The following is an 18406-nucleotide window of genomic DNA, read 5'->3' as shown; positions in this document are numbered from 1 at the left end:
CCGGGCCCCTCCTACATCCTGGGCCAGGCCCCGCCTACATCCTGAGCCCGGCCCAATACCAGACACTTGACCTCTGAAGAGAGTTTGGTTGTCTTCTGTAATCTACAGCTTTTTGAATACTGGTGCGGTATAGTGAATGGTAGGTGACTACGTGTTTGTCTTCATAAAAATGGCGGCACTGTACAAGCAGTGTTCTTACTTAGTTTTACCTCTAGTGTCAGGTATGAGTTCAGCCTTCCCAAGTGTACGGCATATCCGGGGCTGTTCGCTCAGCAGCGTGGGATCTGCGTGTCGTGTGCAGGTAGTTGTGACAAAGTGAGTTATTCTGTTATATTGTATATATATTGTTATATTGTATGGTCTCCTCAGATACTGCCTGTATATAACCTGTGGAGCTGAGTATATAGAATTAGTGAGCTATTCTGTTATATAGGATGCCTGACTGTTGAGCTACCTGTATGTAACATGTGGTGCTGTATTATATATCAGTGCTGAGTATATGGAACTGTTATATTGCATGCCTGACTGTAGTGCTACCTGTATATAACAAGTAGTGTTGTATTATATATTAGTGCTGAGTATATAGAACTGTTATATAGTATGCCTGACTGTAGTGCTACCTGTATATAACATGTAGTGTTGTATTATGTATTATTGCTGAGTATATAGAATTATTGAGCTATTCTGTTTTATAGTATGACTGTATGTTACCTGTATTTCTTTAAGAAGTACCTGGCAGTCTTCCTGGTGTTGAAGCTGTTTACTTAGAAACCGTGTCATAGGAAACAATGCTCCATCTTATCCTCAGGAACTTCTGAGCAGAATGGTTAGAGAGATGCCAAGGGTCCCATCAGAGGAGGGCAAACTTAGCAATGATTGTAAGGAGGAAAAAAAACAAAACGTGCTCTTCATGTGCCAGAAACTGTTTTGCAGCCCATGCCCCCTTGGATCAGGCAACACCCCCCACTTCCTTTATGCCACAATATAATGTCCCCTTAGTTCACCTACACAGTATAATGCCCTCCTATACCCCCACACATATCAGATAATGTTCTCCTCAATGCCTCCACACAGTATAATGTCCATGGCATGAGTAGTAAGGCGGATTTGTTATTCGCTGCTCTGCTGCAGGCTCTTATATAATGTCAGCACTTCCAGTACTGATGTAAGTCTTCGCTGTACCTCTAAACTGCTAGGTGGAAAAGCCTGGTAAGGTGGGGAGTCTAGCATTAAATTGAGGAACGGTGTCCATGGTTCTTAGGAGTTACGGAGCAGGGGCACTCTGGATGGAGCAGTGATGGTAAAACTTGACTATTTTTACTAAATACTTATCAAAGGGGTTTACCAGTACTTATTGAAGGCACATATTTATTAAATTAAAATATATAATTTGAAGACCTATCCTTTGATTAAGGCATCAGTGTATGATGGTTGGGGTCTGACACCATAGGTCATCCGGTTGAGAAGACCGTGTTATTTGGTTGAGCACCATGGTCTCTTCACTGAATACCAAGCACAGTGCCATACATTGAGATCGCAACAACCCCTTTACAGGTGTCATATGCCTGTTAAAGCATTTTTATGCATTAAAAAACGTATCATGTATATTAATAAACATGAGACTTTTCCTGGCATTTGAACACCTAAGCTCCAGCATGCAGAAGTTTTGTTCCTGGGCCAGATCATCAGTGTCTGAAGAGGGACCAGAGTTGCAGTGCTGCTCCTTAATCTAATACAGCAATGTTAACCTGTTGCTCGATGACGGCGTATAACAGGTTAATGGGTGCTGTTATCCATAAATCTCATTGCTGATGTCCATGATACTATTATGGCAAATGTATTGCTGTCTATGATATAATTGATCTAATGATAACAGGTGAAAGCCGTCTGTCGGGACCAAGGAAAAAAAACGTAGCTTGTATGCCACTTGTAAGTAGCGCAAAATACAGGAGCACAAGAGGGGCAACATGCTGGCTCAGTGGTTAGCACTGCAGCCATGCAGCGCTGAAGTCCTGGAGTTCGCATCCCGTCAGGGACAACATCTGCAAGATGTTTGTATGTTCTCCCCATGTTTGCGTGGATTTCCTTCCATTCTACAAAGACATACTGATAGGGAAAAAAATGTGCATTGTGATCCCTTAATGGGGCTCACAATCTACATTAAAAAAAAAAAAAAAAAATCAGGAGCACGAGAGTCCACTGCTCAGCTTTATAAAGATCTGTGAATGACGCAGCTCTGAAATGTTGAGGGAGACAGAAATATTCCAGTGATGGAAGGGAGTGCTTGGCGATGACGTTGCTGTGCTCTGGTGATTACTATGATAGAGAGACTGGCACAGATGTGAACCCAGGCTGAGATCGAGTAATATCCAGCACAAGGAGTATTGATACTGAAGGTCTGGTTGTCCATGGCATCACTGCATGAGCCTGGTTCTTCATTGATGATATTTATCAGATAAATACAACCCTTATATAAGAGGTTGTTGCTGAAGAACCACAGTGTCAAACAAAAGAAAACCCCTCCAGGTGAAAGTCAAAATGAAGGTGAAGGCTTCAACTCTTCTTCCACTGACCAGTATGTTGTAAAAGGCTATTAGTTTGTGTCTATATGATTTTACTGATATGACTTCTGTTCCATAAAGTAATCGTGCTTTTTCCATTAACCAGCATAGATCATGGCCAAAAGTCTTAGAAGTAAATGGAAGAGGAAGATGCGAGCTGAGAAGAGGAAGAAAAATGCTCCAAAAGAACTTGCCCACTTAAAAAGTGTTTTAGCAAATGCAAATGCAGATGTGTTGATGGAAGATGTGAAAGAAATTACAACTGTGGTGACAGCTGAGAAAGTAAAGGAGAAGGCTGCTGCGGAAGTTGAAGCTACAGAAGGTGAGATTTCTTTATGTAAAGTTTATAGATTAGGTTTCAAAATGGGTGAAAAACAAATTAATTGCTCAGAGTGGTATTTTTGGTAGTCTTTTAAAGGGATCCTATCATTCAAACTCATTTTTTTTTCCTCACTAACACATCGGAATAGCCTTGAGAGGCTATTCTTCTCCTACCTTTCGATGTCTTCTCGGTACCGCCGTTCGCTTGAAATCCTGGTTTTTGTCAGTATACCAATGAGTTCTCCCGCAGCACTGGGGGCATCCAATGCTGCGAGAGAACTCTCTCCAGCGCCGCTTCCATCTTCTTCAGCAACGGTCTTTCTTCTTCATCCAGCATCGGGGGGGGGGGGAATAATAATTGGAGCTGGAATAACAAAGGGGTCATATACCATATGATGTGCCAGAAATACATAACATATAATACATAAATCAAAATTATCCTGGCTTGACTCTGGAAAAAAAAAATATGATCTGCTTTTCTTAGATGTGACCAGCAGATTAACCTTAGGCAGCAAACCAACCATAAATGAGGTGCTGTCTGTGAAATGCAGATGTGTGAATAAGGCCAGGGCCTCATGTGGTGTAAATGCTGCAGAAAAAAAACCGCTGCATTTACAGTTACAGCAAAGTGGATAGGATTCTAATCCCATCTCTATTTTGTGCCCAAATATGCACAGTGGACATGTTGCGATTTCCAAAACTGTTGCGGTTTTGGAAATCACAGCATGTCAATTATCCCTATAGGTATAATTGACGTGTTTTCATAGCTGCAATGGAAGAAGGTCTGTAGAAGAAACTTCTGTGGACTTTCTGTGAAAAAGGCTGCAGGAAAAAACTTTTTTTTTTTTTTTTCTGCGAGATGCTGCATAAGACCTTATCCTTAAAGGGATTCTACCAGTAAACTAACATTTTTTTCTAATGACCACGTTGGAATAGCCTTAAGAAAGGCTATTCGTCTCCTACCTTTAGATGTGGTCTCCGCCATGCCGTTCCATAGAAATACCGGTTTTAACCGGTATGCAAATGAGCTCTCTGCAGCAATGAGGGCGGGCCCCAGCGCTGAAACGCCGGTGAACGCGTCCCCATTGCTGCCCGAGAGCTGTTTCCAGCGCCGCCTCCTTCTTGAGCAGCAACTCCGCCTCTTCTGTCTTCTGATGCGGCCCAACTTCCAACGCCTGCGCAGTAGGCTCCTGTATTGAACTACAAGAGCGGCCTCCCAAAAATGGCCGCCGGCCATTTTTGGGTGGCCGCTCTTGCAGCTCAATACAGGAGCGGCTGGCGGCCATTTTTGGGTGGCCGCTGTATGCTCCTGTATTGAACTACAAGAGCAAGAGCTCTTGTAGTTCAATACAGGAGCCTACTGCGCAGGCGTCGGAAGTTGGACCGCATCAGAAGACAGAAGAGGCGGAGTTGCTGCTCAAGAAGGAGGCGGCGCTGGAAACAGCTCTCGGGCAGCAATGGGGACGCGCTCACCGGCGTTTCAGTGCTGAGGCCCGCCCTCATTGCTGCGGAGAGCTCATTTGCATACCGGTTAAAACCGGTATTTCTACGGAACGGCGCGGCGGAGACCACGTCTAAAGGTAGGAGACGAATAGCCTTTCTTAAGGCTATTCCGACGTGGTCATTAGAAAAAATGTTAGTTTAGTGTTAGAATCCCTTTAAGCTGTTTTTCTGCATTTTGGTACATGAGAAATTAGGTATGAAACTGCAAATTACTCTGTAAACTTATTCATATTAGAAGTTGTATCTCTGTAATGGGATCAATTTATTGAGTTTATATATCCCAAAGTGGGCTCTATGATGACCAACAAGAGAACTGTAAAACACAACCACAATTCCATGTCAACTTCTGTCTCCTACCTTTCATATAGCAATAAACTCAATAACCAAAACAACCCTGTTTGGCTACCTCTCGATACAATGAGATATGGTTGGGCTTTGAAGCATAAACAGGTTCAGTATGGTATGCCTATAGAGGTTGTAGCTATATATCCTGTACAGTCAGGTTGCTGAAGCTGGCATCTCATCTTGCCTCATAAATGATCAATAATTGAGGGAAAAAGGAGGAAAAGCAAGGTCTGCAGGGCACACTTGTCACAGGATGTCCTGCACATATTGCTGAGCTATTAGTGCCCCTTGTATCCCTACTAACGATGACTGTCCCAGTTGCTTGTGTAATGATCTGGGGGGCCAAAGTCAGTGTGCCACTCCTCAGCAAAGCATTGAAGAACTCCCTATGATGTCTCCCTTCTCAAACCCAATTGCTTTTGGATTTCACACAGATCATGCATTCATCACTAAAGACTGTATCATTCCAGTCTATAGCAGTCAAGGTTTTTTAATTTTTGTTCACTCCACTATAAATGTCAGGGTATAATGGCCACCACAACAACATTTCTTCTTCTAAGTGCCTGAAAATAGACTGGGCAGAGTCGGATGTGTAGTGTAAGTGCTATCTTCATCTGGATGGTGGACTAGGAAACTGGGAGCTGCTCTTTGTTGCTGGGAAAAGCGATCCTCAGTTCTGGTGGTCTTTGTGGGCTGTCCTGAGCCTGTTTGCTTTCCTTCATGTAATCGCTGCTCCCAACACCTTAACAGCTAAGTCAGAACAGCCTAGAGGACAGGCAGCTTGTCAAAATTACCATACTACGTCTCTTAGTTTGTGCAAATCCTCTGAACATCTGTCAACTTGGGAGGATATGAATACTAGTGCATCAGAGGCATGTGTTTCCAAGAAGTACACTACCAATAAGTTGCCTCAATGTTTTTGGTTTTTTTTGTTTTTTTTCTAAAATCAATGAGTTGGATCATGTCGTATAATCGAATACTTATTTTATTTTAGGTCAGTAATGACTGTCAGGGCCTAATGGGTATCAGTGCTTAGCAGACCCAGTGGCCATCCTTATGTTTCCGATTGCTATTCCAATTTCTCAGCATCCTGCAATTATGTCATGGGGGACATGATGCCACTGCTAGACATGATGTAAATCCCTTAGATGCTATGCTCACTATTCATGTCGTATCTGAGGGTTTAATCACTTAGGACCACAAGTATTTCCAACTCTGCCAATGAGACTGGGTATCAGAACTGAGCAGTGTTGGTGAGGGTACAGTTCACTTCACAGTGCTATAGTAGAGCAGTGGTGAGCACCAAGTACCTGTACTCATTGAAATAACATTAGGATACGGCATGAGAGTCTTCGGCATAACTTTGCCAAACGTGCATTGCAGAAGTGATGTTGCTTGTCGTTTACCTGCAGAATGTTGTCCAAAAGTAGAATTTACCTGTAAGTTAAGTATCTGAGTTTCTATAGGAGTACGTAGAGGGGGTTAAAAAGTGAAGCAAATATTGGCATGGTCATAAAATATTTAAAATGGTCTGGCCCGGCTGGTGTGATCAGACTTTAAAGGCATCTTAAAATATCTGTAAAACATTTCCTTTTCACAAAGGAATTTTTTGTTTTGAACTGAATACACATGATTGTCTACAGACGGGGAGGTGGTGGGAGATCCTGGCACACACACCATTGTGTCTATTTGAAGACTTTTTGTTTTTATGATATCAGATTCCATCTCTCCAGAAGACAGATTTATTTTCCTGTGTGGGTCCTGGGCATGCTGTGTGAGCATTGATTCTGCTGCCCCTCTGGAGAATTTCATCTGACGTTTTCTGGGCATTCTACAGGATTGTAAATTGCAAAGCTAACACTGTAACATGTTTAGTTGTGTCCTTTCTAGTTACTGATGTACCACATAGCATTTTATATTGTTGAATTTCATTTATGGTTCTTTTGCAAACAAAGTGAAAAAGAAATTTGATTTGCTTCTTGCCACAGAAGACAAGATGTTTTCATTACAGTGTAAGGTTTGGAATTGCTTGCACGGGTTGTTAAAGTGCCCATGTATGTTTGTTTGCCTTATAACTTTTCCGCCTGACTCTCTCATGTGCATACTTGGGTGGTTTGGCCCAGGATATGTGTTTTTGATAGAAAGAGGCTGAACTACAGGAGAATAGAAGGCTTCAATACTAATAGAAACAAGTGACCCATGACTAAAATCTTCCACTTTATTCTGCTTGATATAGCAACACAGAAAATCTACATAGAGCATCTTTCCCTTCTGGGCCCATTCACACGGAGTTTACGCTCTGTGTATTCTGTGTACGCTCCGTGTATCCTGTACATTTTACATGTGTAAAAATATACGTGTAAAATGTAGTTAGCCATTGACATGGCATGTTCGTATAACGCGCGTCTTTTTGCGTGCCTACTCATCTTTATATAATTAATCCATGTTGCTGTATTGTACTTTATAGTCTCAATAAACTTTGAGTGGTGCAGGGAGTAAGAGATTTATGAAGAGTCTACAGCTATCGGAATCTATAAATAAATCAGAATGTTGCAGGTGAGACGTGTGTCTGGGCTTGTGTACGCATTTAAAAGGGGCCAAACATGCGCCTCAATATCTCCCCTCTGTGCCAGAAAACTGGCGTAGAGGGAATGATGAATATCATCCAATGGGGGATGGAGAAAATAAGTTCTAATGAGTTGGTGGAAGTGATGAAAGGGTTTTTAAAGGCGTTTTCCAGGCAATAATGGACAACCCCTTTAACTTTTAAATCAGCCAGGGTTACTGAAAAAAAAGGGGGGGGGGGGGAATCATTCTCCGGTGTCATCCTGGTGTGTTCCAGTCCTTCTTTTGAATGGGTCTCTTCCAGTTTTCCGCTGATTAGCCTCAACAGTCACGTGACCACTGAGGCCAATCAGCGAATGGCTTATGGGTGTCACTACCTGTGACATCACGGGTCTCTTCCTGAGGCTGCTGATTGGCATCAGCAGAACTCCAGAAGAGACCCATTCATCATAAGGACTGGACAGCACCAGGAGGACATCAGAGCATCGGTGACAGGTGAGTATGATGATTTCTATTTTTTTCCTTTTTCTTCACCCCCCCCTGGATGATTTAATAGTTAAAGGGGCTGTCTATATATTTATTTGCCTGGAAAACCTCTTTAATTCATCTGTCACATTGGGGATAGTTACGTTTTAAGAATGATGGAAAAATTGTTGTGGTCTTTAATTTTGTCATGTCCAATCCTTATGTAGGTGACACCATGAAGATGGAAACTGATGTAAAACGAAGCAAGAAAACTCTCCTAGACCAGCATGGGCAGTATCCTGTATGGATGAACCAGAGGCAAAGAAAGAAAATTAAAGCTGATCGTGGTAAAAAGAAGGGAAAATCTAAAAAACCAAAAGGACTGGCATGGTAAAAATCTTATTTAATTGCCTACCAAGTATATGTATATAGTACCAGTGAGAAGATGTCTGCAGCAGTGAAACTGGATCCAAAAAAAATAAAGTAAATTCTGCAAGGAATTTAAAAAAAAAAAAAAAATTTTTCATTTTACAATAAATCTTTTCCCCCTTCTATAAATCGTCACTTCCATTATGATCTGTCTCTTCATGTGTGGTATGTTTAATTGAATGCTCTATATGAATATTCTCTGTTACTACACAATAAAACTAATGAAGGGTACTTTGTATTTATACTGTTAGGAGCAGTCACTGTAAGGTTGTAAAACTTTGTTTCACTTTATTTACCTGGGCAGTGTGAGTGTTGTGGGGGGGGGTTTTCAGGCAGATTTATTAACAAGCACATAAGTAATAAGCTAGTATAAATCACATTGTTCATGTATCAGCATTTATAGATTGCAGTGAAGTGTGCTTGTAATAGCAGGATGCCAACTAGCAATAAAATCTTCCATTTGTGTATGTATATACGGTATAACACACACCTATATAATTTACAAAGCAATTGCAACAGAAACAAATGCAAGCCTGGACACCTTCTCTCAGATGCGGTGTGTCATTTTGTTGAAGAAGTGACCTTCTGCAAATGCACCATACTTATCCAGGCAAGTATGAGCTTGCAGGTGAAAGTCCCTGAATATTTAGGAAGTTTTCCCAGTTCGATTGCTTATTGAATCTTGGTTCTAGGTTATCTAATGTACTAAGCGTAAACAACCCGCATAAATGTAACAAATGAGCATCATATTATGTCAGAACATGACAGACTTACTATATATATATATATATATATATATATATATATATATATATATATATATATATATATATATATATAAAACAATCCGGTCTGTCAGCAACTTGTATGGATGGAAAATGTCCTTTTATTGGAAAAAACAGTACACCACGTAGTGTACTGCTTTTTCCAATAAAAGGGCATTTTCCATCCATACAAGTTGCTGACAGGCCGGATTGTTTTTTTTCTATTGCAAACCCGTTTGCCTGGAGAGGGGATTCTGCCGTGCAATTTGTGGGATAATCCCCAGATTTGCTGGTGCTGCTGCAACTATTTTTCTTTGAAATATACATATATTGGAGTGGCAGTGTTTAGAGCTGTGATCTTGGTCCTGAGAATCTTGGAATTAAAGGGCACCTGAGTTTCCATGAATAATTGAAATACGCGCAAGGTCTTGCTAATGTCTGTTCTATAACTACAAGCCTTCATAGATGATGTCCTTATCGGTTTATTAGTTTAAACTAGGTTAAAAACAGAACGCCTATCCGCTTAAAAAGTAATTACCCACAGCCTTTCTAGACTATAATACTTTATATGCAGGCCTATTTCAAATGGAATGGTGGATGGAGTCCCCAAACACTAGTGTGAACCTAATGTGTACAACATGGAAAAGTCTTCTCGCTAGCAATCCATTACTGATACTGTCCTGCCAGGAGTAACTATACAATAGCAAACAAATAATAAAGACCAAGTGATCTTTTATATGATGATCTAGGAACACTGAAATATAAATGCAGGGAAAACACCTGGAACAATTTAGTTTTTTCCCTTGTATATATGAGGAGTCATTAAAGCTTGTTGTCAGTGTCAATTTAGCTCCAAATTTGTTGTTTTTACAAGGTAGTAATGGACAAAAACCACCCCACAGTTCATCACACAATTTCTCCTGAACACAGTAATACCCTGTATGTGATATTAAACTGTTGTATGAATAAATTGGCGGGGCTTGGGATGGAAGAAGTGCTATTGGAGGGCAAATTTTGCTGGAATAGTTTTTGGGTACCGTGTCACATTTGCAGAGCCCAAAAAGTGACCCCATTTTGGAAACTACACCTCTCACAGAATTTAACAAGTGGTATGAACATTTTGACCCCACAGCTGTTTCACAGGTTTTATTAACATTGGTACATGAAAATGAAAAATTACCTTTATTTCCAATAAGGAGGGAAAAAAAGCACCGCATGGCGCTCCTGAATGCGGTAATATCCTATATCCTATTAATATTATAAAGGTGAAAGTTTGTGTGTTTGGATGTTTGTTCCTCAATCACGCAAAACCCGCTCCACCGATTTGGCTGAAATTTTCCACAAACATAGTTACTACACTCGATTGCGCAATAGGCTATTTTTCGTCACAATAGCGCACATACGTTTTTCCCAAGACCCCCACACAACCCAAACTCACATCACTATCTCTGCAATCTCACACACTTTGGACCATAGCAAGCCACAAAATTCATATTACCCCCTACAGCAGAGGTCAGCAACCCCTGGCACACGTGCCAAGAGTGGCACTCCTGCCATATTTCACTGGCACACCAGCAGCACAGGACCTGCAAGAGTTAAATGAAGTCCGAGGTCCCTTCAGTGCTCTGCTAGAGCTGAGGCATAAGGACACTCCCCTTTGAGAGGGGTGCAGGAAACCCAGGGGGTGGAGCTTAATCGCTCAGGTCTGTGCCAGCTATAGTGGTCTGCATCCTGCAAAAATTCCCCGAGGAGGAGAGGAAGCTGCTAGCAAAGTGAAACTGAAAAACACACAGGTACATAGGATTCCTATTCTCATTAATGTCAGGCATTTGGGGTTATTAGTTTAGTGTTAGTAACTCCATGTGCCTCACATTAATAGGAACAAACCCCATCATGTCCCTCATATTAACCCCTGTGTGACTCATATAAAGGTTACTAATATGTGAGACATATGGAGGTACTAATAAAAGACCTCAATAATGAAGATACTTAATTATTACCTCCAAGTCTCTCACATATCAGTAACTCTTACACAGGGGTTAATGTGAGGGACATGATGGGGTTAATTGCTATTAATAAGAGGCGCATGGAGTTACTAAACTGTCATGCACAGGGACAGACTTTATGTTGCTTGCTCAAGAGTATCCTGTGCCCAAAACTTACATGTACTGGCGGAAAATAACAAATCATACAATGTCGTATATCGAAGTATATTCACTTGAAATACCTCTGTCCCAAAGACACTATGTACAGTTTATAACAACACCGTATAGCAGCTGAAATACAAATTACATTCAACACAAAAGTCTCACGTATTCTCAGAATTACAGCAACAAGATACAAAGTTACATTTCATATCCCATACCTTATACACAGTACGAAAACCTTACCTGCGCCTACGTACCCACTTCTACAATCACCGCAGACGAAGTCGCAGGTACCAGCTAGTGTGGTCATAAATTGTACAGTCCTATGAAAAAGTTTGGGCATGTCCATGCTCGGCGACCATCTAACTTAACTGAACTTGAATTGTTTGTCCAAAATACCTTTATCCAGGATCCAGGAACTGATTAAAAGCTACAGGAAGCGACTAGAGGCTGTTATCTTGGCAAAAGGAGGATCTACTAAATATTAATGTCACTTTTCTGTTGAGGTGCCCATACTTTTGCACCGGTCAAATTTTGGTTTAATGCATATTGCACATTTTCTGTTAGTACAATAAACCTCATTTCAATCCTGAAATATTACTGTGTCCATCAGTTATTAGATATATGAAACTGAAATGGCTGTTGCAAACACCAAAATATTTAGAACAAAAAATGATTAAGATTAATAGGGGTGCCCAAACTTTTTCATAGGACTGTATATGTACATGGTGGTCGTCAGAATGGAAAGAGTGCTATTTGGATTTCGGAGGGCAGAATTTACTGGAATAGTTTTCAGGTGCCATGTCGTATTCGCAGAGCCCATAAAGTGCCAGTACAATGGAAACCCCAAAAAAGTTCACAGTAGAATCGCTTTGACCCAAGACATGGTTTGCAAAAAAAAAAAATAAATGTGCAGTAGACTATGCCAAATTGAATTGAAGTGTTCCCACATATCTGCTATGTCATGCCCATCTTGTGACACCGTGAAACGTCAGCACTCTAGTTATGCTGTGTTTCGTGATTTTGGAAACACCCTACATGCGGCCCTAATCTTTTGCCTGAAAAAAAACATGGCTCAAAAGTAAAATGGCACCATGCACGTTTGAGGCCTAATTTTGACATTGGCAGACACTTGTAGAAGCCCTGAAATAAAATAATTCTTCCCCAAAATATGACTCCATTTTATGAATTACACTCTGAGGAATTTCTCAAGGCATATTATCATTTGAGTCTAAGAGTGCAAAATTATTGTGTAAAGTGAAAAATTATAATTTTATAGTTTTAAAGATATTTATTGAATAAGACAAGACTGCAGGCATAGCAGTAAAAGCTTATAAGAAATGGTATGCTAGCATTACAGAAAACTGGTATAAACTAAGCATATGAACCAAAAACAGAAGGAAAATAAAAAGCAACAAAAGCTTAAAAAATGTTTGCAGTAAGTTAAAATTTTTAAGGAAATATGCCAGTTCTGTGCCCAATATGTTGTCACCACTTTGAGTCAACAGAAACTTGTATCACTAAAATTTTTAAGTGGGTTATCCCAGGTACAAAAAAGCTGTATATGTGGGCGTAAACTGCTGTTTGGGCACACAGTTCTTTTAAGCTTTTGGAGTACAGATTTAGAGGGTCTGGTTTCTGAATGCCATAATGTTTTTGCAGAGCGCCATAGTTGCCAGTAAATTGGAAATTCCCAATAAGTTACCAGGTGCCACTTTAGGATCTCTGCAAATGTGAGTTGGCGTTTAACAACAAAAAATGAACTAAAATCTGCACTCCAAAAGACATAGCACTCCTTCACATCTCCACCTTGCTATGTGCCCAGCAGTTTACACCCACATTTATGACACTGCTTTATCCAGGATAACAATGTCTTATATGGGTATAAACTGCTGTTTGAGCACAGAAGGGAAGAAGTGCTTTTTGTTTTTTTGGAGTACAGTTTGGTTATTGGATGTCATGCCGCTTTGCATAGCCCCTGAATTGCCAGTGAAGTGTAATCCACAGATCTGTGACCCCATTTTGGAAACTACAACCCTCAAGGGATTCATCAAGTGGTGTAGCGAACATTTTTAACCATTAAGTATTGCATTCATTTAGTTTCCATAAATGATTACGCAAGTGATAGTGAAAAGTTAAAATTGCAATGTTTCCAAAGATACACCGTTTCAGTGCCCAGTATGTTTCGTCCGACTTGTGCCAGCATAGACGCACAGTCCAAAAACTGTTAAGCGGTTATGTTCATGTGAAAAATCCTTCTACATTTTTTCCGATACACCATAAGGGAAATTATATAGAGACATTTCAGTCTTTGGTTTTGAAGGATCTCCAGAAAATATGTTGGGTAATAAAACTAGCTTTAAAGGGGCTCTATCATTGGGAAAAGTCATTTTAAACTAATCACACCCTAGCATAGCCTTCAGAAAGTCTATTCCACACCTACCTTTAGTATGTAAATTGCCTCAGCGGTGGACTATTTTATATTCATGATCAGTATATATATTCAGTGGCGTAACTACCACCATAGCAGCAGAGGCAGCTGCCACAGGGCCCGGGACATTAGGGGCCCGGTGACAGCCGCTACCGCTGCTATCGTTATACTCGGGGGGGTCTTTTTGGACCCCCGAGTATAATGATCAGGGCCCCCTGTTGGTGGAATACTTTCCCTAATAATATACTGTAGGTAAAGTATACGTCTGAAGCTGCAACAACGGCTGACACAGGAGCCGATGCTGGAGCTGCAGGTTTGGCTCCTCTCAGCGATCCCAGGACGCTTCCTCCTCCCCCTCCCTTTCTCTGGCTTCTCTCTGCCCACCAATGAGAGGGCTGAGGAGAGGCCAGGAGGCGGGGCTTATCCCTCTACAGAAAATGGACCCTGCCGTCCTGCACACAAGAGGAGGAGGAGAAGAAGCTCCAAGAAAATGAAACTAAAGAAAGAAAACAGGTACACAGGTACATACTGGGGTCACTATACTTATTAATATCAGGTACACAGGTACATACTGGGGTTACTATACTTATTAGTATCAGGCATTTGGGGTGATTACTTTTGTTTTAGTAACTCCATGTGCCTCATATTAATAGCAGTTAACCCCATCATGTCCCTCACATTAACCCCTGTGTACCTCACATAAGAGTTACTAATATGTGAGACATATGGGGGTAATAATAATGAAGATACTTTATTATTACCTCCATGTCTCTCACATATCAGTAACTCTTATGTGAGGTACACAAGGGTTAATGTGAGGGATATGATGGGGTTAACTGCTATTAATACTGTGTGCAGGGGCCTCTAAGGGACATAATACTGTGTGCAGGGGCCAGTATGGGGACATAATACTGTGTCCAGGGGCCTCTAAGGGACATAATACTGTGTGCAGGGGCCACTATGGGACATAATACTGTGTGGAGGGGCCACTATGGGGGATAATACTGTGTGCAGGGGCCACTATTGGGGATAATACTGTGTGCAGGGGCCACTATGGGACATAATACTGTGTGCAGGGGCCACTATGGGACATAATACTGTGTGCAGGGGCCACTATGGGGGATAATACTGTGTGCAGGGGCCACTATTGGGGATAATACTGTGTGCAGGGGCCACTATTGGGGATAATACTGTGTGCAGGGGCCACTATGGGACATAATACTGTGTGCAGGGGCCACTATGGGGGATAATACTGTGTGCAGGGGCCACTATTGGGGATAATACTGTGTGCAGGGGCCATTATGGGACATAATACTGTGTGCAGGGGCCACTATGGGACATAATACTGTGTGCAGGGGCCACTATGGGACATAATACTGTGTGCAGGGGCCACTATTGGGGATAATACTGTGTGCAGGGGCCACTATGGGACATAATACTGTGTGCAGGGGCCACTATGGGGGATAATACTGTGTGCAGGGGCCACTATGGGGGATAATACTGTGTGCAGGGGCCACTATGGGGGATAATACTGTGTGCAGGGGCCACTATTGGGGATAATACTGTGTGCAGGGGCCACTATGGGGCATAATACTGTGTGCAGGGGCCACTATGGCACATAATGGAGCGTGCAAGAATGCGTAGGAGGGACTCGGTCGAGATCTTTGGGGGGGGGGCATGTCAAAAGTTCGCCACGGGGCCCCGCCATTCCTAGTTACGCCACTGTATATATTGATTGAATCCCCCCTTCTGTTTTAGTCACGGATTTGTTTGTAGCCAGTAACCACTTTCCATGTATTTGGAGTACTCCCCCCACCCCACCCCCACCCCCCTCCGCCCTTTTTTTTTTTTCCTTTAGCGATACCAAAAACTTCTATAGATATATTCAATCTGAATCACCTAGTACGGGTTATATAGTCTCTACTCTCAATCTCAGGAACTTCCCATTGCATCTGCCCCTCTACAATCTAGATGGCACGTGTGCTGTTGCTCAAGAGTAGTTCTAGACATACTCAGCTGTAAGTGCGTCTACACCAGCCTTGTACGGGTAATGCATGTGCAATCTTAGCTATCAGTAACTGTGCAGCATAGCTATCTGCAATATGTAGCTGCACACATGCGCGCTAACATTTGTGAGACACCATCCAACCACTCAGCGGCATAAACATGTACGGTATATTTTAAACTGTAGCATTTACAAATGGGGTTTTTTTTGGCCATAACTTGTATACTTTTTCTTCTTTTCCATGTCTTGTGGTAACAGACCGGGGAACCAACCCTATGGAGGAGTTTCCACATTAGGCATGTTTATTTAAGGCTGGATGTATTGATAAGTACTTTATGCTCCATTTGTAAACACTTGAAAAACAGATATAGTCCCGAAACGCGTTATTTGTTTGGACAATAATAAAAAACCCTCCTTCGTACTACTTGTTGCGTACAGGCATCCTCTTTTTTACTGATGGTATTCATTCATTTTTTATTTTATTTTTTGTAAACTGTGATTTTTATTAAAGACTAGCTGGTACCCGCGACTTCGTCTGCGGTGATTGTAGCAGTGGGTATATACAGGCGTGGGTAAGGTTTTCGTAGTGTGTATAAGGTATGGGATATGAAATGTAAGTTTGTATCTTGTTTTTTCTGTAATTCAGAGAATACGTGAGACTTTTGTGTTGAAGTTAATTTGTATTTGAGCTGCTATACGGTGTTGTGAGAAAATGTACATAGTGACTTTGGGACAGAAGTATTTGAAGTTAACCCTTTCCCGCCTATGGCATTTTTTGATTTTCGTTTTTGACTCCCCTCCTTCTAAACCCCATAACTTTTTTATTTCTCCGCTCCCAGAGCCATATGAGGTCTTAATTTTTGCGGGACAAATTTTTCTTCATGATGACACCATTATTTATTCTATATAATGTACTGGGAAGCAGGGAAAAAATTCAAAATGGGGTGGATTTCAAGAAAAAATGCATTTCTGCGACTTTCTTACGGGCTTTGGTTGTACGGCATTTACTGTGCAACCAAAATGACATGTCCCCTGTATTCTGTGTTTCGTTACGATGCTGGGGATACCAAATTTATATGGTTTTAGTTACATTTTGACCCCTTAAAAACAAATCCAAAACTGTTAAAAAATTTTTTTTTTGAAAAGTCGCCATATTCCGACAGCCGTAACTTTTTTATACGTTCATGTACGGGGATGTATATGGCGTCTTTTTTTGCAGGACCGGGTGTACTTTGTAGTTCTACCATTTTCGGTAAATGTTATTGCTTTGATCACTTTTTATTCAAATTTTTATCAGAATCAAAACAGTGAAAAAACGTCGGTTTGGCACTTTTGACCATTTTTCCCGCTACAGCGTTTACCGAACAGGAAAAATATTTGTATAGCTTTGTAGAGCAGGCGATTTAGGATGCGCGGATACCTAACATGTATGTGTTTCACAGTTTTTAACTACTTTTATATGTGTTCTAGGGAAAGGGGGGTGATTTGAATTTTTAATCCTTTTTTTTTTGTTTTTAATATTTTTTTTACTTTTTTTAAACTTTTTTTTTTTCATTTATTAGACGGCCTAGGGGTATTGACATGGGTGGGCGGTGTTGCGGATTGTCAGAGCGGTGGGGGTTGGCAAACATGGCTGCTCCGGAGCGTTAAAGAGAGCCTCCTGGAGTATCGTTAAGGTGAGGGGCAAAGTGGTAAAGTATATGTATATGAGATTGTGTGGGGTTAGGGGCAAGGCTGTAGAGGGCAATAGGAATTTTGTGGCTTGCTATGGTCCAAAGTGTGTGAGATTGCAGAGATGGTGATGTGAGTTTGGGGTTTGTGGGGGTCCTGGGAAAAACGTATGTGCGCTATTGTGACGAAAAGTAGCCTATTGCGCAATGGGGTGTATTAACTATGTTTGTGGAAAATTTCAGCCAAATCGGTCAAGCGGGTTTTGCGTGATTGACTAACAAACATCCAAACACACAAACCCACAAACATCCAAACTCACAAATTTTCACATTTATAATATTAATAGGATGGCAAGGAACAATAACCAGAAAAATACAATAACAAGAATGCAACAAAAACATACAAACATACTGCAAAGTCACTAAGCGGTAAATTAAAGAATTATTTGCTTTATCAATAAATACAGTACATATATTAAAAATATTACTTCGTTATTAGGGCTACAAATAACACAAAATTATGAAATTTTTCTAGAAGTGACACAATTTTGACACACCAAGCTCAAAAGGTTGGCCACCAGTGACCTAGAGTAATCATTTGGCCCAGGGCTCCCACCCATCTGGTCATCTATCGATGAACTAAGGGTGTGCCATCCATCAGGGAGGAGAAAAGTTGGTAAACGTATGAAATAAAGCTCTTAGTAGATATACCAGCCCAGCAGAGCTTCTCAAACGGCGAGGGTCAGGGGACTGTGAGCGAGCCAAACAGTGCGTAGACTAGGTGGACCGCCTGTTGATAGTGAAGCCACTCCGAGGATGGGAGACAAAGAGTAGAGGTGAGAAAAACAAAGGGTCTGAGCTCCAATGTAGAAGGGTCAACCATGTATGATAGAAACTCGCCCTTGACCACACCCGGACCATGCTGATGGTATTCATTTAACCACTACTACCTCTTGAGCAAATAGCTTCTATACTGTTTCTATTCTACTACTGGACAGCAACAGGTCACCAGGACAGGCAACTAAACTAATGTGCAGGCTCATAACGGAGAAATTTTTTACTAAAATTGTACTCTCTTGTGCAATGTGCAAGACGGCATCCAGAGGGTCCTCTGCTTCAAGCCTCCACCTGCCTCCACACTTGCTTTTGGGTATCTGGCTTCTGCTGTCATTATAGGTGCACTGTGCAATCGGCACTCTT

General features: G+C 41.4%; 1 protein-coding gene across 2 annotated transcripts; it reads left to right on the top strand.

The window, feature by feature from the left end:
• The first annotated feature begins 239 nt into the window (after positions 1 to 239).
• On the top strand, positions 240 to 8332 carry LLPH (LLP homolog, long-term synaptic facilitation factor). 2 transcript variants are annotated; one of them, XM_075276318.1, is made up of 3 exons: positions 240 to 315; positions 2668 to 2883; positions 7988 to 8331. In XM_075276318.1, exons 2-3 carry the CDS (start codon positions 2676 to 2678, stop codon positions 8152 to 8154), a joined length of 375 nt encoding a protein of 124 aa, XP_075132419.1. In that variant the 5' UTR covers positions 240 to 315; positions 2668 to 2675; the 3' UTR covers positions 8155 to 8331. The 2 variants fall into 2 exon arrangements, with proteins under 2 accessions (XP_075132419.1, XP_075132420.1); XM_075276319.1 differs by having other exon boundaries at positions 280 to 301; positions 7988 to 8332.
• The last annotated feature ends 10074 nt before the right edge of the window (positions 8333 to 18406 follow it).

The sequence above is a fragment of the Leptodactylus fuscus genome, chromosome 5, assembly GCF_031893055.1.
Source record: "Leptodactylus fuscus isolate aLepFus1 chromosome 5, aLepFus1.hap2, whole genome shotgun sequence".
Lineage (NCBI taxonomy): Eukaryota > Metazoa > Chordata > Amphibia > Anura > Leptodactylidae > Leptodactylus > Leptodactylus fuscus.
Note: the sequence above shows the minus strand (reverse complement) of the source record. Positions and strands in the feature narration are given on the sequence as shown.

What these genes read in the sequence shown, in the direction of transcription:
- LLPH (XM_075276319.1), top strand. Translation starts at nt 2,676, where the DNA reads ATGGCCAAAAGTCTTAGAAGTAAATGGAAGAGGAAGATGCGAGCTGAG. An exon ending in GGAAGTTGAAGCTACAGAAG is followed by an intron (nt 2,884 to 7,987) that starts GTGAGATTTCTT and finishes ATCCTTATGTAG; the next exon opens with GTGACACCATGAAGATGGAA.